The sequence below is a fragment of the Tachyglossus aculeatus genome, chromosome 11 (assembly GCF_015852505.1).
Source record: "Tachyglossus aculeatus isolate mTacAcu1 chromosome 11, mTacAcu1.pri, whole genome shotgun sequence".
NCBI lineage: Eukaryota > Metazoa > Chordata > Mammalia > Monotremata > Tachyglossidae > Tachyglossus > Tachyglossus aculeatus.
The window spans coordinates 23,595,868-23,619,347 of NC_052076.1; the positions used below are offsets into that span (position 1 = coordinate 23,595,868).

At 54.7% G+C, this 23,480-nt stretch overlaps 1 protein-coding gene across 1 annotated transcript in view; it reads left to right on the forward strand.

Moving 5' to 3' along the window:
* The window catches only part of DDX42 (DEAD-box helicase 42), a 50,390-nt gene that overhangs the window by 21,076 nt on the left and 5,834 nt on the right, over nt 1-23,480 (forward strand). The window contains exons 5-14 of the mRNA XM_038753449.1: nt 124-160; nt 888-1,037; nt 2,423-2,527; nt 5,286-5,405; nt 7,321-7,497; nt 8,445-8,573; nt 13,581-13,680; nt 14,815-14,862; nt 17,508-17,605; nt 23,204-23,480. Coding sequence (XP_038609377.1) covers nt 124-160; nt 888-1,037; nt 2,423-2,527; nt 5,286-5,405; nt 7,321-7,497; nt 8,445-8,573; nt 13,581-13,680; nt 14,815-14,862; nt 17,508-17,605; nt 23,204-23,480 — 1,241 coding nt within the window. The remainder of the gene's footprint in view (nt 1-123; nt 161-887; nt 1,038-2,422; nt 2,528-5,285; nt 5,406-7,320; nt 7,498-8,444; nt 8,574-13,580; nt 13,681-14,814; nt 14,863-17,507; nt 17,606-23,203) is intronic.

A 23,480-nucleotide genomic window follows, 5' to 3' on the forward strand; every position in this document is an offset into this window, starting at 1 on the left:
TGTTCACGGTCCGGGCCGGGCCCTCCCCCAGCCGGGAGCGACGCCGCACAAGCCTTTTAGCAGCGCGGAGCTGGGTCTGTGGAACATTTGCAGGGAAGTTTGTTTCTCCGCTTGTTTTTCCAGGGGTATTCGTGATGACATTGAAGAGGAAGATGACCAAGTGAGTTCCTCTGCAGTATTTCTACCTTTTATGTGTATCCCCCCGCCAAAAGCGGCCTCGGGACAGGGACCCGGCCCCGAGACCCAGCGGGCCCTGCTTCTCCCGACGTCGGAGGAGTAGAGGATCGGGGGCCGGCTTTGGGGTCCCCCCCCGGCTCGTCCCCGCACGCCGGAGAAGTCGCTCCCAAACAGCACTGGGGCTTTTCACGCCAATCTATCCCCCGAGGGACTGTGTGGTGGGATTTTTACATCCTGCCGCACGGTCGGCCGGTGACTTCGGGTCCGGGTCTCTCTCGAAGGGAGCCGTCGGCGTTTCCGGCCCGGTGGGATGGGCTCTCGGTCGTCTCAGTCGTTTATTTCCCGCCGGTCAGGCCGGGAGGGCAGTGTGGGAGAGGGAGCTAGGGAAGAGGTGGGTGGCGGTCCCGCTCCGCGGCAGCTGCCAAAGTCGGGGTTCCGTCCCGCGGTGGGGCCGCCCCGCACGGGTCCTCTCCGATCCCGTGCCACGTCCGCCGGGGCGCCGACCGAGCGCCTCGCCCGCTCCCCTCCAGCCTTCCGGCGGTCGTCCATCCGGCCTTCGGGACCGCCTCTCCGACGGCGGGATCGCGGCCCCCGCCCCGCCTCGTGGGCGTCGAAAGGGAGCGTTCACGTCATTTGCAGGTTTCAGGGGCGAGCAGATGGCGGTCCCGTGTCCGACGGGGGTGCGATCTGACCCCTGTGTTTTCCCGCAGGAAGCCTATTTCCGCTACATGGCCGAGAACCCCACGGCGGGCGTGGTCCCGGAGGAGGAGGAGGATAACCTGGAGTACGACAGCGACGGGAACCCCATCGCGCCTTCCAAGAAAGTCATCGACCCTCTCCCGCCCATCGACCACTCGGAGGTAGGCGTCCCCCCGGCTCCGGAGCCGAGGGTCCCCGGAGCGCGGCGGCTGGGTTTCCAGCCGAATCCCGTCTCCTGATGTCGGGGAGACGTCAGCACGCGCAAATAAGTGACAGGTAGGGCTGTGGGGCCTGGAGGGGGGTCTCCGGAGCTCTCGGCTCGGAAGCGTCCCGTGGCCTTGGAGTCTTCGGACGGGGCGATGGTAGGGGACGGGGGAGTTGCGGCCTCGTGCCAGACTGGCATCTAGGAGGGAAGACCCTCTCCGGATCGGCTCGACGTGGAAAGACCATTCCCGGCCCCTTCCCTTCAAGGTGGGGGCCCCCGACCCCTCCTGGTTCTCACGCTGCTTTGAAATTCCAACCTTGCCACGACAGCCCGGGCTCCGGGGATGTTGAGGGGGCTCCGCTCAGGGCGACGGGGCAGGAAGCCCCCCGCGGAACCTGGCGGGAGGCGGGCGAGGGAAGCGGAGAGGTGTCTATCGAGGCCTCACCGCGTCGCACTCCAGCCCCCGGGAAAGACGCCACACCGGAGTTGGTAGGCCCGTCCCTGCCCACGAGGAGCTTGTAGTCTACGGGGGGGAGACAGATATTAAAGTACTGAGAGGAGAAATAGAGTATAAGGAGGTTCATGTAAGTGCTGTGGGACTTGAGGAGAATATCAAAGTCCATCAGGGATACACTACCAAGTGCGGGGGCGAACCAGAAGGGAGGATGGATAGGGGAAATGGCAGCTTAGGGAAGGCCTATTGGAGGAGAGGTGGTCACAAGGGGGCTTTGAAGATGGGGTGGTCCCTTGGACATCATCATCATCATCATCAGCAATCGTATTGAGCGCTTACTATGTGCAGAGCACTGTACTAAGCGCTTGGGAAGTACAAATTGGCAACATATAGAGACAGTCCCTAACCAACAGTGGGCTCACAGTCTAAAAGGGGGAGACACAGAACAAAACCAAACATACTAATAAAATAAATAGAATAGATATGTACAAATAAAATAAATAAATAAATAGAGTAAAAAATACGTACAAACGTATATACATATATACAAGGTGGGGAGTTTCAGGCCAGGGGCAAGATGTGGGTGAGCAGTCGGCAGTGAGATGGAGGCGCAGCGAGTAAGTTGGTGATGGAGGAGGGAAGTGCGCGGGCTGCGCTATAGTAGGAGAGCAGCGAGGTAAAGTCGGAGGGAGCCAGCCGATTGAGTGCTCTAAAGCCAAAGGTTTGATGGGAGGTAGATGGGCAACCCCTAGAGGTTTTGGAAGCTTGGGGAGATGAGGACTCGAAGGGTCGCGCTTCCGCGACGGCTCCGAAGCCTCGGCGGCGAAGTGAAACTTGGAGCGGCTCCGCGCGCGTCGTGGACTAACTTTGACTAATTGGACCCGCAGATTGAATATCCCCCGTTTGAGAAGAATTTCTACAATGAGCACGAGGAGATCACCAGCCTCACTCCACAGCAAGTGATAGATCTGCGCCACAAGCTCAATCTGCGGGTGAGAACCGAGGGAATCCCTGGGAGGAGGTGCCACCTGGGGCCCACTAGCCCGCACCTTTGGGGTGACCCGGCGGCGAGGATCCTCGCAAGGAACGGGCTTAAATTCTCCTAGAAGGGCTCCCTGCCGCCCATTCCAGCTAGCCCCAAACGCGAGGAGTTTTCTGTGACTCTCACGTAGGACCCCGTGACTTCCCGGCGGCCCCAAGGCCCTTCTCCTTCTCCTTCTCCCAGGAACCCTTCTCCTGAGTTCCAGGGCCTAAGTGGGGCAGGCCAAGGCCCCTTCCGTCCCATTCCCGATGACAGTGTCCCGTCTCTTCGACCCATTGGGGCGAGGCGAGAGAGCCCCGTGGATTTTTTTTCTTTTGAGCTGGACTCAACCCTACTCAGCGTTTCCAGTTGGGGCTGAAGAGACACCCCTGTCCCCCCAATGACAATAATAAGAATAATGATAGCATTTATTAAGCGCTTACTATGTGCAAAGCACTGTTCTAAGCGCTGGGGGGTTACAAGGTGATTAGGTTGTCCCACGGGGGGGCTCACAGTCTTCATCCCCATTTTACAGATGAGGGAACTGAGGCCCAGAGAAGTGAGGTGACTTGCCCAAAGTCACACAGCTGACAGTTGGCGGAGCCGGGATTTGAACCCATGACCTCTGACTCCAAAGCCCGGGCTCTTTCGACTGAGCCACGCTGCTTCTCAAGAGGGTGCTCTTCTGGCCCATGGTCTCTTGTGAGCCTGTCCCCTCCAAGTCCCCGCCCCGACCCCCCAAATATCTGCCTCTTTTTCCCACCCCGCACTAGAAGTGGAAGGTTGGCGTCACTTGACTATCTTGCCGGTCCCCAGACCTTGTAATGGCTGACCCCCGCCTACGCCTCGCCCCATCTGGGCTGCTTATCCTCTCCTAGGGTCCGGTCTGTCGTCTTCCTTGCGGGGCTGCTGGTTGCAGAGCCCTCTGGTCAGCGCTTAGGACAGTACGGTAGAGCGAGCGAAGAGCTTCCAGGCTTGAAAAAGAGGCGCACCTGCAGCTCAGAGACCCCTCTCCCCCTTCCCTCTCCATCTTCCTGTTTGTCCAGAAGAGATTTCCTCTCCCTCATACAAGCATCCCTCTCTACCCATCATTTAAATATCATGTCCATCCGCAGGTTCCCCCCCTTCTCCCCTCTCTCCCTCCTTTCCCCTTTTCCCCTCCCCGTTCACCAGCAAGCAGGAAATAGGGTGCACGGGTGATGGAAGTCCCAGGAAATAGTCCCGACTCCATCGTCTTGGTCCCCTCGGCTCCTGAAATGTTAGGACAGGGTCGTGTTTCCAGTTTACTCTTCTCATCGATGACCGTCAGTGGCTTTCGACTTATCGCCGTTTTAGCCTCCAGACCGGATTAGAGGCCAGCGGGCCCCTTCCTCGGGGCTCCCGGGAAGTGAGACGGGACCCGAGCGGGACCGTCCCTTAAAGGGGTTGACGATTTCCCCCTCTTTGGCACCGGTCCCGTCGCCGGGATTCTTCCCCACAAAGTCCCGGGGTTTACGTTGCCGCCGGGTGTGAGGACGGACGTGGATCGACGGTTTTTCCGGAGGGAAGGGGAGGGGCCCGAGCCGGGACTCGGACTGTGTGGCGGCCCAGGCCACGCCGGGGGTCGCGGGCGGCTCCCCTTCCTTTGCCGTGCCGCTCGCCATCCTGGCCGAGCCTCTGTGAGAATCAATCAATCAATCAATCAATCGTATTTATTGAGCGCTTACTGTGTGCAGAGCACTGTACTAAGCGCTTGGGAAGTCCAAGTTGGCAACACATAGAGACGGGCCCTACCCAACAGTGGGCTCACAGTCTAGAAGGGGGAGACAGAGAACCAAACCAAACATACTAACAAAATAAAATAAATAGAATAGATAGGTACAAGTAAGATAAATGAATAAATGGAGTAATAAGCAGCACGGCTTAGTGGAAGGAGCCCGGCCTTGGGAGCCAGAGGTCGTGGGTTCTAATCCCGGCTCCGCCGCTTGTCAGCTGGGTGACTTCAGGCAGGTCATTTCACTTCTCTGGGCCTCAGTTCCCTCATCTGGAAAATGGGGGTGAAGACTGGGAGCCCCAAGTGGGACAGGAACCCACTGTTGGGTAGGGACTGTCTCTATGTGTTGCCAATTTGTATTTCCCAAGCGCTTAGTACAGTGCTCTGCACATAGTAAGCGCTCAATAAATACGATTGATGATGATGATGACAACCTACGAGCCTTGTGTCTATCCCAGCGCTTAGAACAGTGCTTGGCACATAGTAAGCGCTTAACAAATACCAACGTTATTATTAACGGCCCACGTCATCCCCCGGGCCTGGAATGCCCCCAATCCCTCTGCCCACCCGCCCAGCTAGCTCTCTTCCTCCCTTCAAGGCCCTGCTGAGAGCTCGCCTCCTCCAGGAGGCCTTCCCAGACTGAGCCCCTTCCTTCCTCTCCCCCTCGTCCCCCTCTCCATCCCCCCCATCTTACCTCCTTCCCTTCCCCGCAGCACCTGTATATATGTATATATGTTTGTACATATTTTTACTCTATTTATTTTATTTGTACATATCTATTTTATTTTGTTAGTATGTTTGGTTTTGTTCTCTGTCTCCCCCTTTTAGACTGTGAGCCCACTGTCGGGTAGGGACTGTCTCTATTTGTTGCCAATTTTGTACTTCCCAAGCGCTTAGTCCAGTGCTCTGCACATAGTAAGCGCTCAATAAATACGATTGGTGATGATGATGATATTACTATTCTCTCTGGTTTTAGGTGTCCGGGGCCGCCCCGCCCAGGCCGGGCAGCAGTTTTGCTCACTTCGGCTTTGACGAGCAGCTCATGCACCAGATTCGGAAATCCGAGTACACCCAGCCGACTCCTATCCAGTGCCAGGTGAGCCCGGGAGGGCCGGGGCTGGGATCTGCGGGCCGTCCGGTGCCAGAGGTCGCCGGGAAGAGGGGCTGGGGCCTCCGGGCCGCTTTGGGTCTGCCCTTCCCCTCAATTGATTGTCTGCTGTGTGGCCTCGGGCAAGTCACTTCACTTCTCTGGGCCTCATCTGTAAAATGGGGATGAAGACCGGGAGCCCCGCGCGGGACAGCCTGATCACCTTGTCCCCTCCCCGGCGCTTAGAACAGTGCTCTGCACATAGTGCTTAATAGATCATCATCGATCGTATTTATTGAGCGCTTACTATGTGCAGAGCACTGTACTAAGCGCTTGATGCCATTGTTATTAGAGAAGCAGCGTGGCTCAGTGGAAAGAGCCCGGGCTTGGGGGTCAGAGGTCACGGGTCCCTGCTCCCCCACTTGTCAGCCGTGTCACTTCTCTGTGCCTCAGTTCCCTCACCTGTAAAATGGAGATTGATTGTGAGTCCCACATGGGGCAACCTGATCACCTTGTACCCTCCCCAGCGCTTAGAACAGTGCTTTGCACATAGTAAGTGCTTAACAAATCCCAAAATTATGATTATTGTTATGTGCCCTCTATGTGCACAACTATGTGCCCTCCCCCTTTTAGACTGTGAGCCCACTGTTGGGTAGGGACTGTCTCTATGTGTTGCCAATTTGTACTTCCCAAGCGCTTAGTACAGTGCTCTGCACATAGTAAGCGCTCAATAAATACGATTGATGATGATGATGATTATTCTCTGTGCCTCAGTTACCTCATCTGTCGAGTGGGGACTGAGACTCTGAGCCGCACGTGGGACAGGGACTGTGGCCAACTCAATTTGCTGGTATCCAGCCCAGCACTTAGTACAGGGCCTGGCACGTAGTAAGCGCTCAACAGATACCACAATTATTATTATTATTGTGTTAGAAAATCTGGCCCACAGGGTCTTCCCTTTGAATGATATGGGTTCTGATCCCAGCTCCACCACCTGCCTGCCGTGTGACCTTGGTTAAGTCACTTCACTCCTCTAGGCCTCGGTTATCTCCTCTGTAAAATGGGGGTGAAGAGTGTGAGCCCCGTGTGGGACGGGGGCTTTTTCCAACCTGATTAGCTTGTGTCTAACCCAGTGCTTAGTACAGTGCCTGGCACGTAGTAAGCACTTTAATACCATTTAAAAAACAACAACACGCTCAAACTCAGGAGTGACTGATTGCCCCCATCTCGGTTGCGGGGAGGCCAGAGGTTGCCGTCTCTCTATGTTGCCAACTTGTACCTCCCAAGCGCTTAGTACAGTGCCCTGCGCTCAGTAAATATGACTGAATGAATGAACGAGATGGGAATTATTCCCCGGGAGGGAGGAAGAGTCTCAACAGTCACGCCGGCTGTGGAGGACACAGCCCGGCACCGAAGGAGGCCGTCGCCGAGTTGGGCTGGGGATTACGTCGCAAAGGGCGGTGGGAAAGACTGAGCCCGTTTCCTCCCTTCCTCAGAGTTATTTAATCATCATCAATCGTATTTATTGAGCGCTTACTGTGTGCAGAGCACTGTACTAAGCGCTTGGGAAGTACAGATTGGCAACATCTAGAGACAGTCCCTACCCCACGGTGGGCTCACAGTCTAAAAATGGATCAGTCGCATTTAACGAGGGGGGTGGCGTACGGGAGAATTCGTCCCCTCCTCTCCTCCCTCGCCTTCCTCTCCCCGCTTGGCCGTCAGAGGAAGTTTGAGGGCTTCCTCGGGTGACCCCACCCCAGGGGCCGTGACCGCCGCGGGCCAGGAAGGATCGTGGGGGTGGCCGGAGTCGGGGCGTTCAGCGGGGCACCGTCAGCGATCATCATCAGTCGTATTTACTGAGCGCTTACTACGTGCGGAGCCCTGTACTAAGCGCTTCGTACAGCACTAACCGTCCGTCTTCCAGGGCGTTCCAGTGGCCCTGAGCGGCCGAGACATGATCGGCATCGCCAAAACGGGCAGCGGGAAGACGGCGGCCTTCATCTGGCCCATGCTCATTCACATCATGGACCAGAAAGAGCTGGAGCCCGGGGACGGCCCCATCGCCGTCATCGTCTGCCCGACGCGGGAGCTGTGTCAGCAGGTCGGTCGGTCGGCGGGTCGGTCCGGCCCCGGCGGTCCCGGCTTCCTCGTCCCGGGGACGGGGAGCGGGCCAAGGGTCCCGAGCTTTCTCTGACTCTGAGTGTGGAGCTAAGCCTCCGTCCCTAGGCCGCTGGCTGGACCAGTGCCTACTATATGCCTAAGAACAGTGCTTTGCACCTAGTAAGCGCTTAACAAATCCACAAATTATGATTATTCTCTGTGCCTCAGTTACCTCATCCGTCAAGTGGGGACTGAGACTCTGAGCCGCACGCGGGACGGGGACGTGGCCAACTCAATTTGCTCGTGTACCAAGCGCTTGGGAGCAGAATCGGCAGACACCTTCCCAGCCCGTAACGAGCTTACCGTCTCGAGCTGTTTCTATCGATCCATCGTCCAGTCAGTGGTATTTCGAGAGCGCTTACTAGGTGCAGAGCACTGTAGTAAGCGCTCGGCAAAGTGCGGTACTGCAGAGTTGGAAGGTGCGCTCCCTGCCCACAAGGAGCTTACAGGCTAAGGAGAGGGGAAACAGTAGAGTAGAGGAAGGTTTGCGAATGTATTTTGGGGCCGGGCCGAGCGTCGGAGAGCCCGGCCGAGGGCAGAGTCGACGCGGAGGGGGGAAATCAAGGGTTTCGCGTGGGAGGAAGGCCTCCTGGGGGAGATGGGATTCCTGGAGGGCCACGACGTCTCGAGGAGCACCGCGTAAATGTCGAGAGACTCGGACCGGTTCCCCTGCCTTCCGGGAGCTCACAGTCTGAGGAATAAGGGGAGGAGAGATCTGGAGGCAGACAGGAGAGGAAAGAGGGAATGCCGCAAACCCAGAAGCATCATTAGGGACAGCGATTTTTCCAAGGTTTAAAAGGCCAGCGGGCCCCTTTCCCCCCGGCGCCAGCTCGCCCTCCGGGGCGGCGAGGAGCCGCCGCCCGACGAGCCGCTTTTCGTCCCTCGCAGATCCACGCCGAGTGCAAGCGGTTCGGCAAAGCGTACAACCTGCGGTCCGTGGCGGTGTACGGCGGCGGGAGCATGTGGGAGCAGGCCAAAGCCCTGCAGGAAGGGGCCGAGATCGTCGTCTGCACCCCGGTGAGAGACGCCGACCGGGCGGGCCGCCGCGCCGAGCTCTGGGGGATCCCAACCCCTCCCCGTCTGCTTCGACGCAGGCTCGATCGGTCGATGGTATTTACTGAGCGCATCCTGTGCGCCGAGCACGAAACTGAGCGATTGGGAAAGAACAGTACGGCAATAAGCAGACATGCTCCCTGCCCACAACGATTTTACATCTAGAGGGGGGAGACGGACGTTAATAGAAGTGAAGAACTGACAGATAGGGACGTATGAGAGGTGTGGGGCTGGGAGGGGGGATTCCTTCATTCAATCGTATTTATTGAGCGCTTCTTGTGCAGAGCACGAAACTGAGCGCTTGGGAGAGAACGGTACAGCAATAAGCAGACACGCTCCCTGCCCACAACGAGTTTACGTCTAGAGGGGGGAGACGGACGTTAATAGAAATGAAGGACTGACAGATAGGGACGGATGAGAGGTGTGGGGCTGGGAGGGGGGATTCATTCATTCAGTTGTATTTATTGAGCGCTTCCTGTGCAGAGCACGAAACTGAGCGCTTGGGAGAGAACAGTACAGCAATAAGCGGACATACTCCCTGTCCACAACGAGTTTACGTCTAGAGGGGGGGAGACGGATGTTAATAGAAATGAAGAACTGACAGATAGGGATGTGTGAGAGGTGTGGGGCTGGGAGGGGGGATTCATTCATTTAGACGTATTTATTGAGCGCTTCCTGGGTGCAGAGCACGAAACTGAGCACTTGGGAGAGAACAATATAGCAATAAGCGGACATACTCCCTGCCCACAACGAGTTTACGTCTAGAGGGGGGAGACGGACGTTAATAGAAATGAAGAACTGACAGATAGGGACGGATGAGAGGTGTGGGGCTGGGAGGGGGGATTCCTTCATTCAGTCGTATTTATTGAGCGCTTCCTGTGTGCAGAGCACGAAACTGAGCGATTGGGAGGGAACAGTACAGCAATAAGCGGACATGCTCCCTGCCCACAACGAGTTTACGTCTAGAGGGGGGAGACGGATGTTAATAGAAATGAAGAACTGACAGATAGGGATGTATGAGAGGTGTGGGGCTGGGAGGGGGGATTCCTTCATTCAATCGTATTTATTGAGCGCTTCCTGTGTGCCGAACATGAAACTGAGCGCTTGGGAGGGAACAGTACAGCAATAAGCAGACATACTCCCTGCCCACAATGAGTTTACGTCTAGTGGGGGAGACGGACGTTAATAGAAATGAAGAACTGACAGATAGGGACGGATGAGAGGTGTGGGGCTGGGAGGGGGGATTCCTTCATTCAGTCGTATCTATTGAGCGCTTCCTGTGTGCAGAGCACGAAACTGAGCGATTGGGAGAGAACAGTACAGCAATAAGCGGACGTACTCCCTGCCCACAACGAGTTTACGTCTAGAGGGGGGAGACGGACGTTAATAGAAATGAAGAACTGACAGGGACGTATGAGTGGTGTGGGGCTGGGAGGGGGGATTCCTTCATTCAATCGTATTTATTGAGCGCTTCCTGTGTGCCGAACATGAAACTGAGCGCTTGGGAGGGAACAGTACAGCAATAAGCAGACATACTCCCTGCCCACAACGAGTTTGCGTCTAGAGGAGGGAGACGGACGTTAATAGAAATGAAGAACTGACAGGGACGTATGAGTGGTGTGGGGCTGGGAGGGGGGATTCCTTCATTCACTCGTATTTATTGAGCGCTTCCTGTGTGCCGAACATGAAACTGAGCGCTTGGGAGGGAACAGTACAGCAATAAGCAGACATACTCCCTGCCCACAATGAGTTTACGTCTAGTGGGGGAGACGGACGTTAATAGAAATGAAGAACTGACAGATAGGGACGGATGAGAGGTGTGGGGCTGGGAGGGAGGATTCCTTCATTCAGTCGTATCTATTGAGCGCTTCCTGTGTGCAGAGCACGAAACTGAGCGATTGGGAGAGAACAGTACAGCAATAAGCGGACGTACTCCCTGCCCACAACGAGTTTACGTCTAGAGGGGGGGGGACGGACGTTAATAGAAATGAAGAACTGACAGATAGGGACGTATGAGAGGTGTGGGGCTGGGAGGGGGGATTCCTTCATTCAGTCGTATTTATTGAGCGCTTCCTGTGTGCGGAGCACTGGACTAAGCGCTTGGGAAGTCCAAGTTGGCAACCTGGAGAGACGGTTCCTACCCCACGGCTGGCTTACAATCTAGAAGGGGGAGACACAACAAAACAAAACATGTGGACAAGTGTCAAGTCGTCAGAACAAAAGGATGAATAGAGAGGGAGCAAGTCGGGGCCGCAGGAGGGAGTGGGAGAAGAAGAAAGGGGGACTGAGGGAAGGCTTCTCGGAGGAGACGTGTCTTTGGTAATGATGGAGTCGGGGGGGCCCACGGGTGACACCACCGGCCGGGGCTTCGGCCACGGGGCGGCAGAGGAGCCCGGTCAGGCCAGCGGACAAGCTCGCTTTTGGGGGTCCTGGTTCTTCCCTTCTCTGCGGGGCCATTCCCAGACCCCTTTGGGAACGTTGTCCAACATCGGATGAGAAGCCCTAAAACACGAGGATCCAGACGGAGCCCAGATTCCGGGCTCTCGGGCCTTCGGGCAGTTGAAGGTCGTAGGGTGTCCTACAGCCCCGCTCTTGGAGAAGCAGCGTGGCTCAGTGGCGAGGGCCCGGGCTTGGGAGTCAGAGGTCGTGGGTTCTAATCCCGGCACCGCCACTCATCGGCTGTGTGACTTTGGGCAAGCCACTTCACTTCTCTGGGCCTCATCTGGAAAATGGGGATGAAGAGTGAGCCCCATGTGGGACAACCTGATTAGCTTGCATCCACCCCAGTGCTTAAAACAGCGCTTGGCACATAGTAAGCGCTTAACAAATACCATCTATTATTATTATTGTGCCTGGCAGCGGAGGGTTTTTTGTCTGCACGCCTACGGAGGGAGTGAGGAGGTGAGGGGGCGTAAGCCCCGTCTAACTGAGAATTTTAGCTCGGCCCTGTCAGTTCTTCAGTTCAATCGTATTTATTGAGCGTTTACCGTGTGCAGAACACTGTACTAAACGCTTGGGAAGTCCAAGTTGGCAACATCTAAAGACAGTTCCTACCCAACAGTGGGTTCACAGTCTAGAAAAGTTGTAGCTGAGTGCCTGCCGTGTGCAGAGCGCCGTGCTGAGCGCCTGGGAGAGTCCGGTAGACGTCCAGCACGCTTCCCTGCCCTCAGAGAGATTACAATCTAGCTGCTCTTGAGAGGCAGTGAGCGGGTTCGTGAAAAGAGAATAGCCGCCTGGCTTCTTCGGGAGGAGACGTCAGCCCCAAGCCCGGAGCCGGGGATTCCCAGCACATCAGGAGAGGCCGGTCGGGAATCCAACCGGATGTCCGTTGACCAATCAATCAATCAATCAGTCGTATTTATTGAGCGCTTACTGTGTGCAGAGCACTGGACTAAGCGCTTGGGAAGTCCAAGTTGGCAACATAGAGAGACAGTCCTTACCCAGCAGTGGGCTCACAGTCGAAAAGGGGGAGACCGAGAACTAACTTCCCCACAGCACCTGTATATATGTATATATGGTTGTACATATTTTTTACTCTATTTATTTATTTATTTATTTATTTTACTTGTACATTTCTATCCTACTCATTTTATTTTGTTGGTATGTTTGGTTCTGTTCTCTGTCTCCCCCTTTTAGACTGTGAGCCCACTGTTGGGTAGGGACTGTCTCTATGTGATGCCAATTTGTACTTCCCAAGCGCTTAGTCCAGTGCTCTGCACATAGTAAGCGCTCAATAAATACGATTGATTGATTGATTGATTGATTAAGAGGACGAGTCCCGTGGTCCCGCCTTTCCCCCGGTCCCTCTTCGGCCTCCCCGTGTCCTGGCGGGATCGGGTCCGGCCGGTCCGGAGCCCCGCCGGCTGAGCCCGGGATCGGTCGGCCCGTGGCGGCCCGCGGCCCAAAGTGACCCGATAGACACTCCTGAGGGCCCGGAGTGTCCTGCCTGCGTGCCCGCAAGGGCTTTGGTGGGCGTCTGGGCTCTCGGGCCGGGGTCGCCCGGGGGTCCGGGCTGGGCTGTCCGGCCCAAGACGGACTCTTCGGCTCTCCCGGGCTGTTTAGGGTAAGGGAGACCCTAGTTCCCCCCCTGAAAAAAAGCCTGGGGTGGCTTTAAAAAATTGCCAGTGCCTCGAACGCATCTCCTCGGGGGACTTTTTGGACGCCGGAGGTGATAGCAGGTAGTGAAGTTGGAGCGGGCGGCTTGGACGCCCCAACCCCTTTCCCCTTCTCCGTGGGTCTCAGTGGGAAAAGGGGGATTCATTCATTCAGTCGTATTTATTGAGCGCTCACTCAATGGAAAGAGCCCGGGCTTTGGAGTCAGAGGTCGCGGGTTCCAATCCTGACTCTGCCAATTAGCTGTGTGACTCTGGGCAAGGCACTTCTCCGTGCCCCAGTGATCTCATCTGTCAAATGGGGATGAAGACTGGGAGCCCCCCGTGGGACCACCCGATCACCTCGTAACCTCCCCAGCGCTTAGAACAGTGCTTTGCACATAGTAAGCGCTTAATAAATGCCCGGGCTTTGGAGTCAGAGGTTGCGGGTTCCAATCCCGACTCTTCCAATTGTCAGCTGTGTGACTCTGGGCAAGGCACTTCTCCGTGCCCCAGTGATCTCATCTGTCAAATGGGGATGAAGACTGGGAGCCCCCCGTGGGACCACCCGATCACCTCGTAACCTCCCCAGCGCTTAGAACAGTGCTTTGCACATAGTAAGCGCTTGATAAATGCCATATTAAAAAAAAAAAAAGTCCAAGTTGGCAACATATAGAGACGGTCCCTACCCAACAGCGGGGTCGCGGTCAAGAAGGACGTCTCAGGGCGTCAAGGCCCGGGCCGGCCCGTGCTCCGTGCCTAAAGCAGTGCTCTGCACATAGTCAGCGCTCAATAAATACGATTGATTGATTGATTAAAGCCGGAGGGTTCCCCCGACCCGGTTGTCTCTGAAGCCGGTTTCCTCTCGGATCCGCCCCAGGGCCGGCTGATCGACCACGTGAAGAAGAAAGCCACCAATCTCCAGCGGGTCTCGTACCTGGTGTTCGACGAAGCCGACCGGATGTTCGACATGGGTTTCGGTAGGTGCCGGTCCCTGGCTGCGGAAGAGACTCTCCCTCTTTCCCCTCCGCCCTCCCCTCCCCGTCCCCTTTTCCTGAATTTTCCCACTGCGTCTGAGATTCGTGTCACAGGAGACGCTGCCGAGAAACGGGAATACGGGAGTTCTTCTAAGCCACCTTCGTTTAACTCCCAGCGGTCCTCAGTCAGTCGTACTCCTCGAGCGCTTGCGCTGTGCAGAGCACTGTGCTGAGCGCTTGGGGAGTGCAGTCAGACACGTTCCTTCCCCACAGCGAGCTTACAGTCTCAAGGGAGGGCAGCAGGTTGGTCACTGCGGGGCTGTTTTCTCCCGGACGAGCAATCAATCAATCAATCAATCGTATTTATTGAGCGCTTACTGTGTGCAGAGCACTGGACTAAGCGCTTGGGAAGTCCAAGTTGGCAACATCTAGAGACAGTCCCTACCCAACAGTGGGCTCACAGTCTAAAAGGGACTTTAAGCGCTTAGTACGGTGCTCTGCACATAGTAAGCGCTCAATAAATATGATTGACGATGATAAAAGGGAGCCCGGGAAAACCGAGACAGGCCCTGCCGTTTCTCTCCCCTCGTCCTCCTCTCTCCACCCCATCCCAGAGGGATTTTTTGCTTCTGGCCCAGACCGGGACGTCTTTTGGCTTTCTCCCTCCCTGTCCTGCCCCATGTGAGAAGCAGCGTGGCTCAGTGGAAAAGAGCCCGGGCTTTGGAGTCAGAGGTCGGGGTTCAAATCCCAGCTCCGCCGCTTGTCAGCTGGGTGACTTTGGGCAAGTCACTTCACTTCTCTGGGCCTCAGTTCCCTCAGCTGGAAAATGAGGATGAAGACTGGGAGCCCCACGGGGGACAACCTCATCACCTTGTATCCCCCCCGAACAGTGCTTTGCACATAGAAAGCGCTTAATAAATGCCATCATTATTATTACGTGAGGCCAGTTGTGCCCGCGGTGCCCGGCCCTTCCCCATGGAGGGGGTCTCGGGATGTGCTTTCGGGGAAGGAGCAGCAAGGCTGTGGGCCCACCGGGGTTCTTTTGCCCCCCGAGACTTTGTGAAAAGCACTCCCCGGCCCCCGAGGGCCACGCCGGCGGAGGGGACCGTCTAACGCCCCCGGGTTTTCTCCTTCTAGAGTACCAGGTGCGATCCGTGGCCAGCCACGTCCGTCCCGACCGGCAAAGTGAGTACGAAACCGTCTGTCCGGGCCGGCCTTCACTTCGGGGTCATGGAGCTCGGTCCTTGGGGTTTCCTGAATCGCCGTGGTGGGGTCCGGGGGTCCCTGGGGTGAGTCCTCGGGGCCGTCCCGATCCCTCCCGGTTCTGGGGTCCCCGCCTCCGCGACAGTCCCCTCAGCAGCGGCCGAGCAGAAGCTTGGCCTGGGCCGCTCCCGCCAAAATCAATCAATCAATCAATCGTATTTATTGAGCGCTTACTGTGTGCAGAGCACTGTACTAAGCGCTTGGGAAGTCCAAGTTGGCAACATAGAGAGACGGTCCCAACCCAACAGTGGCCATAAGGGATCGCGGGTGTCGGCGACCCGCCTCCACGTCCGGGCCCCGGGAGTCCGGAGCGGCACATCCGGCTCGGCGGCCCGGGCCCGGAAGCGTCTCGGAGCGTCGGGCCGGCCGCTGCCCGCTTGGGTCAGGAGGGAGGAGGGAGGAGTCCCCCGGCCCACGTCCTCCCCCGGGCCTGGAATGCCCCCAATCCCTCTGCCCATCCGCCAAGCTAGCTCTCTTCCTCCCTTCAAGGCCCTGCTGAGAGCTCACCTCCTCCAGGAGGCCTTCCCAGACTGAGCCCCCTCCTTCCTCACCCCCTCCCCATCCCCCCCGCCTTACCTCCTTCCCCTCCCCACAGCACCTGTATATATGTATATATGGTTGTACAGATTTATTACTCTATTTATTTATTTTACTTGTACATTTCTATCCTACTTATTTTATTTTGTTGGTATGTTTGGTTCTGTTCTCTGTCTCCCCCTTTTAGACTGTGAGCCCACTGTTGGGTAGGGACTGTCTCTATGTGATGCCAATTTGTACTTCCCAAGCTCTTAGTACAGTGCTCTGCACATAGTAAGCGCTCAATAAATACGATTGATTGATTGATTGATTGAGGGAGGAGCGCCTTGCAACGCCCACCTCCTCCTCCCCTCCCGTTACCGTGCTGCCCGAGAGGGACCCCATCCAAAAGGCCCGAAAATGTGGCCGCGGGCGTCCCGGGGCACCCAGTCTGTAGGCTTGCGTCTGCCCGTTGCCACCTTTATTAATCCGGAGCCCACCGTCCGGCTCGGCCGCAATAATAATAATAACGATGGCATTTGTTAAGACTTTTAGACTGTGAGCCCACTGTTGGGTAGGGACTGTCTCTATATGTTGCCAATTTGTACTTCCCAAGCGCTTAGTACAGTGCTCTGCACATAGTAAGCGCTCAATAAATACGATTGATGATGATGATCCCATCCCCCGTCCCCTTATCCCTTTAAGGAAAGCTAGAAAAAGATCTTACCTCCTTCCCTTCTCCACAGCACCTGTATATATGTATATATGTTTGTACATATTTATTGCTCTATTTTACTTGTACATATCTATTCTATTTATTTTATTTTGTTAGTATGTTTGGTTTTCTTCTCTGTCTCCCCCTTCTAGACTGTGAGCCCACTGTTGGGTAGGGACTGTCTCTATCTGTTGCCAACTTGGACTTCCCAAGCGCTTAGTCCAGTGCTCTGCACACAGTAAGCGCTCAATAAATATGATTGATTGATTGATTGATACAAGGTGATCAAGTCGCCCCACGGGGGGCTCACAATCCATCCCCCTTTTACAGATGAGGTCACTGAGGCTCAGTGACTTGCCCAAGGTCACACAGCCGTCATGTGGTGGAGTCGGGATTCGAACCCGCGACCTCTGACCCCAAAGCCCGTGCTCTTTTCATCATCAGTCGTATTTATTGAGCGCTTCCTATGTGCAGAGCACTGGACTAAGCGCTTGGGAAGTCCAAATTGGCAACGTAGAGAGACGGTCCCTACCCAGCAGTGGGCTCACAGTCTAACCGAGCCACGCTGCCGTCGTTGCCATTTTGAGGCTGCCAGTTGCCAGGCACCCCCCCCTTTCAATCAATCAATCAATCAATCATTCGTATTTATTGAGCGCTTACTGTGTGCAGAGCACTGTACTAAGCGCTTGGGAAGTCCAAATTGGCAACGTATAGAGACGGTCCCTACCCAGCAGTGGGCTCACAGTCTAACTGAGCCACGCTGCCGTCGTTGCCATTTTGAGGCTGCCAGTTGCCAGGCACCCCCCCCTTTCAATCAATCAATCAATCAATCAATCAATCAATCGTATTTATTGAGCGCTTACTATGTGCAGAGCACTGTACTAAGCGCTTGGGAAGTCCAAATTGGCAACGTAGAGAGACGGTCCCCACCCAACAGTGGGCTCACAGTCTAACCGAGCCACGCTGCCGTCGTTGCCATTTTGAGGCTGCCAGTTGCCAGGCACCCCCCCCTTTCAATCAATCAATCAATCAATCAATCAATCGTATTTATTGAGCGCTTGCTATGTGCAGAGCACTGGACTAAGCGCTTGGGAAGTACAAATTGGCAACACATAGAGACAGTCCCTACCCAACAGTGGGCTCACAGTCGAAAAGGGGACTCTCCCCACCACCCACACCCACACACCCACACACACCCACACCCACCCACCCACCCACCCACACACACACACACACCCCCATCTCCGCTCCTCCCTCGCCCGGCTCCGGAAGGCGGAGGGCCGGCGGCAAGTGGGAAGCGGGCGCTGACCACCGGCAGCCTTTTCCTTGCCCCCAGCTCTGCTGTTCAGTGCCACTTTCCGGAAGAAGATCGAGAAACTTGCCCGGGATATCCTGATCGACCCCATCCGAGTGGTGCAGGGCGACATCGGCGAGGTACGCGCGCCCAACCCCGCGCCCCCCCCTTCCTCACGGTCCGTCCCGGGTCGCTGCCCGACGGCTACTCGGCCTCAGGAAACTGGGGGGGGGGGATTGATTATTAGCCCATGATATCATCATCATCACCATCAATCATATCTATTGAGCGCTTACTATGTGCAGAGCACTGGACTAAGCGCTTGGGAAGTACAAATTGGCCACATATAGAGACAGTCCCTACTAGTAAGCGCCAGCTCTGTTATAGTAGAGAAGCAGCGCGGCTCGGTGGGAAGAGCCCGGGCTCGGGAGTCACAGGTCGTGGGTTCAAATTCCGCCTTCGCCACTTAGCTGGGTGGCTTTAGGTGAGCTTTAGGGGAAGCAGCGGGGCTCAGTGGGAAAGAGCCCGGGCTTTGGAGTCAGAGGTCATAGGTTCAAATCCCGGCTCTGCCAACTGTCAGCTGTGGGACCGCGGGCGCGTCACTTCACTTCTCTGGGCCTCAGTTCCCTCATCTGGAAAATGGGGATGAGGACTGTGAGCCCCCTATGTGGGACGACCCGATCACCTTGTATCCCCCCAGCGCTTAGAACGGTGCTTTGCACATAGTAAGCGCTTAGCAAATACCAACATCATCATCATCACTTCTCTGCGGCTCAGTGGAAAGAGCCCGGGCTTGGGAGTCAGAGGTCGTGGGTTCAAATTCCGCCTTCGCCGCTTAGCTGGGTGGCTTTAGGTGAGCCGCTGGGTGGCTTTAGGTGAGCTTTAGGGGATGCAGGGTGGCTCAGTGGAAAGAGCCCGGGCTTTGGAGTCAGAGGTCATAGGTTCAAATCCCGGCTCTGCCAATTGTCAGCTGTGGGACCGTGGGCGAGTCACTTCACTTCTCTGGGCCTCAGTTCCCTCATCTGGAAAATGGGGATGACGACTGTGAGCCCCCCATGTGGGACGACCCGATCACCTTGTATCCCCCCGGCGCTTAGAACAGTGCTTTGCACATAGTAAGCGCTTAGCAAATACCAACATCATCATCATCATCATCACTTCTCTGCGCCTCAGTGACCGCACCTGCAAAATGGGGATGAAGGCGGTGGGACGACCCGATCGCCCTGTATCCTCCCCAGCGCTTAGAACGGAGCTTTTGCACATAGTAAGCGCTCAACAAATACCATCGTTGTTATTATATTGGGCTCTCCTAAGTGTGTAGCAGCATGCTCCGTACACAGCCCTCTGTTGATTGAGTGATTTGTTTGGGCAGAGCACTGTGCGTAGCGCTTGGAAGAGTACAGTAGATTTAGTGGACTCTATCCCAGTCCTCAAAGAATAGTAATAGTAATTGTGGTATCATCATCATCAATCGTATTTATTGAGCGCTTACTGTGTGCAGAGCACTGTACTAAGCACTTGGGAAGTCCAAGTTGGCAACATATAGAGACAGTCCCTACGCAACAGCGGGCTCGCGGTCTAAAAGGGGGAGACAGAGAACAAAACCAAACATCCTAACAAAATAAAATAAATAGAATAGATAGGTACAAGTAAAATAAAATCAAATCAGTTAAGCGCTTTCTATGTGCCAGGCACTGTACTAAGCACGGGGGTAGATACGAGCAAATTGGGTTGTATTTATTGAGCGCTTACTGTGTGCAGAGCACTGTAGTAAGCGCTTGGGAAGTCCAAGTTGGCAACATATAGAGACAGTCCCTACGCAACAGCGGGCTCGCGGTCTAAAAGGGGGAGACAGAGAACAAAACCAAACATCCTAACAAAATAAAATAAATAGAATAGATAGGTACAAGTAAAATAAAATGAAATCAGTTAAGCGGTTTCTATGTGCCAGGCACTGTACTAAGCACGGGGGTAGATACAAGCAAATTGGGTTGTATTTATTGAGCGCTTACTGTGTGCAGAGCACTGTACTAAGCGCTTGGGAAGTCCAAGTTGGCAACATCTAGAGATGGTCCCTACCCAGCAGTGGGCTCACAGTCTAAAAGGGGGAGACAGAGAACAAAACCAAACATACTAACAAAATAAAATAAATAGACTAGATAGGTACAAGTAAAATAAAATCAAATCAGTTAAGCGCTTTCTATGTGCCAGGCACCGTACTAAGCACGGGGGTAGATACGAGCAAATTGGGTTGTATTTATTGAGCGCTTACTGTGTGCAGAGCACTGTACTAAGCGCTTGGGAAGTCCAAGTTGGCAACATCTAGAGACAGTCCCTACCCACCAGTGGGCTCACGGTCTAAAAGGGGGAGACAGAGAACAAAACCAAACATACTAACAAAATAAAATAAATAGAATAGATATGTACAAGTAAAATAAAATCAAATCAGTTAAGCGCTTTCTATGTGCCAGGCACTGTACTAAGCACAGGGGTAGATACGAGCAAATTGGGTTGGACACGATCCCTGTCCCACGTGGGGCTCGCGGTCCCAACTCTCCCGTGTTACAGACGAGGAAACGGAGGCACCGAGAAGTGAAGTGACCTGCCCAAAGTCACACGACCGCCGAGTGGCGGCAGTGCTGGGATTAGAACCCGTGACCTTCAGATTCCCAGGCCTGGGCTCTGTCCACCATGCCTGAGAAGCCGCGTGGCTCAGTGGCAAGAGCCCGGGCTTTGGAGTCCGAGGTCATGGGTTCAAATCCTGGCTCCGCCACCTGTCAGCCGGGTGACTTTGGGCAAGTCACTTTGCTTCTCTGGGCCTCAGTGACCTCATCTGGAAAATGGGGGTGAAGACTGTGAGCCCCATGTGGGACAATTTGATCCCCTTGTATCCTCCCCCAGCGCTTAGAACAGTGCTCTGCACATAGTAAGCGCTTAACAAATGCTATTATTATTATTTATTATTATTATTATTATTATTATTATTATTATTATTATTATTATTATTATTATTATTATTACTAAGGACTTGGGGAAGTTCAGTAGAATGAGAAAACGGGATCCCTGCCCTCAGGGACCAGAGAACAGAGTAGGGGAGTGTGACACTAACGTCCTCCACAGAGAGAAGGGAGGAGGAAGAGAAGGAAAAACAAAACCCCATTTTGCCGGCTCATCTGGGACAGTCATGAGAAGCAGCATGGCTCAGTGGAAAGAGCCCGGCCTTTGGAGTCCGAGGTCATGGGTTCAAATCCCGGCCCCGCCACCTGTCAGCTGGGTGACTTGGGGCAAGTCATTTCGCTTCTCTGGCCCTCAGTGACCTCATCTGGAAAACGGGGATGAAGACTGCGAGCCCCTCGTGGGACAGCCTGATCACCTTGTAACCTCCCAGCGCTTAGAACAGTGCTTTGCACGTAGTAAGCGCTTAATAAATGCCATCATTATTATTATTATTCATTCAGTCGTATTCATTGAGCGCCTGCCATGTGGAGAGCAGTGTACGAAGCGCTTGGAAAGTACAGTTCAGCAAGAGAGAGAGACAATCCCTGCCCACAACGGGCTCACGGTCACCTGCGCGATTTTTGTTTATCCAGACTAGCTTGGCATGGAGTAATTATGGATGTGCGCGGGTGGTTGCCGATTTGTACTTCCCAAGCGCTCAGTACAGTGCTCTGAACACAGTAAGCGCTCAATAAATACGAATGAATGAATGAATGACAGTTTTGTGTGTGTGTGTCAGATTGAGATTGATTTCCTCTCCCTTTGGGAGCCACCCGGTAAGTGGCAGGGAATCAATCAATCAATCAATCATATTTATTGAGCACTTACTATGTGCAGAGCACTGTACTAAGCGCTTGGGAAGTACAAATTAGTACTTCCAAATGTAATGTACTTCCAAATGGTCCAAATGTAGAAGAAATTCTACATTTGGACCAGGGCGGTGGAAGAGAAAGAAGGCTTCCCAACAGGAGGGAGGAACTCCGAGGAAAGGGGCAGGAAGCCGGACACACGGAATTCCCACACGTAGAACCTGCCGGGAAGCCCTTATAATAATAATAATAATAATAATAATGGTGTTTGTTAAGCACTTACTATGTGCAAAGCGCTGGGGAGGTTACAAGGTGATCAGGTTGTCCCACGGGGGGGGCTTACAGTTTTAATCCCCATTTTCCAGATGAGGGAACAGAGGCCCAGAGAAGTGAAGTGACTTGCCCAAAGTCACCCAGCTGACAGTTGGCGGAGCCGGGATTCGAACCCATGACCTCGGACTCCAAAGCCCGGGCTCTTTCCACCGAGCCCCGCCGCTTCTCTTTTGTCGGGTCCCGTTCCTCCGCCCGGCGCGGGAAGCTCGGGAAACCCGCGCCCTCCCGGGAACCAGTTAGTCGGTCCGTCGATGGTATTTATTGAGCGCTTACCGTGGGCAGAGCACTGTCCTGAGCGCCAGGGAGAGTACAACAGAGTCGGTAGGCCCGTTCCCCGCCCACAGGGAACTTTCCAGGCTAGCGAGCGTGAGCCGGGAGGCTCGGACTTCGGCCTCTATTCTCGGGGCCAAGGTGTCAATCAATCAATCAATCAATTGCATTTATTGAGCGCTTACTGTGTGCAGAGCACTGTACTAAGCGCTTGGGAAGTCCAAGTTGGCAACATAGAGAGACAGTCCCTACCCAACAGTGGGCTCACAGTCTAAAACAATAATAACAAGAACATTTATTAAGCACTTATGTGCAAAGCACTGTTCCAAGTCAGGGGAGGTTACAATAGTAATAATGATATTTATTAAGCACTTATTATGTGCAAAGCACTGTTCTAAGCGCAGGGGAGGTTACAATCAATCAATCAATCGTATTTATTGAGCGCTTACTGTGTGCAGAGCACTGGACTAAGCGCTTGGGAAGTCCAAGTTGGCAACAGATAGAGACAGTCCCTACCCAACAGTGGGCTCACAGTCTAAAACAATAATAACAATAACATTTATTAAGCACTTATGTGCAAAGCACTGTTCCAAGTCAGGGGAGGTTACAATAATAATAATAATATTTATTAAGCACTTATGTGCAAAGCACTGTTCCAAGTCAGGGGAGGTTACAATAATAATAATAATATTTATTAAGCACCTATTATGTGCAAAGCACTGTTCTAAGCGCAGGGGAGGTTACAGGGGGATCAGGTTGTCCCATGGTGGGGCTCCCAGTCTCCATCCCCATTTTGCAGATGAGGTCACTGAGGCCCAGAGAGGGGACTTGCCCAGAGTCACACAGCTGACAATCGGATTTGAACCCATGACCGCTGACCCCAAAGCCCGGGCTCTTCCTACCGAGCCGGGCTTTGCCAACTTGGACTTCCCAGTCAATCAATCAGTCGTATTTATTGAGCGCTTACTATGGGCAGAGCACTGTACTAAGCGCTCGGGAAGTACAAATTGTACAAAAGACTGTTGACAGCTGTCAACAGAGACAGCACTACTTCCCAAGCGCTGAGTCCAGTGCCCTGCACCCAGTAAGCGCTCAATCAGTACGATTGATGATGATGACCTCATCTGTCAAATGGGGATGAAGACCGTGAGCCCCAAGTGGGACAACCTGCTCACCTCGTATCCTCCCCGGCGCTTTATTAAGTGCCTGGCACATAGTGAGCGCTTATGATGATGATGATGATGATGGCCGGGAGAGTTCCCCGCCCAGCCTGCCCACGCCGAGCTTGCGCCGTGGAGGACGGTAGCGGCAGGTCCCCGCTTCCCCCAGGCCAACGAGGACGTGACGCAGATGGTGGAGATCCTGCACTCGGGCCCCAGCAAGTGGAACTGGCTGACCCGCCGGCTGGTGGAGTTCACGTCGGCGGGCAGCGTCCTCCTCTTCGTCACCAAGAAGGCCAACGCCGACGAGCTGGCCACCAACCTGCGCCAGGAGGGCCACAGCCTGGGCCTGCTGCACGGCGACATGGACCAGAGCGAGCGCAACAGGGTCATCTCGGACTTCAAGAAGAAGGGCATCCCGGTCCTGGTGGCCACCGACGTGGCAG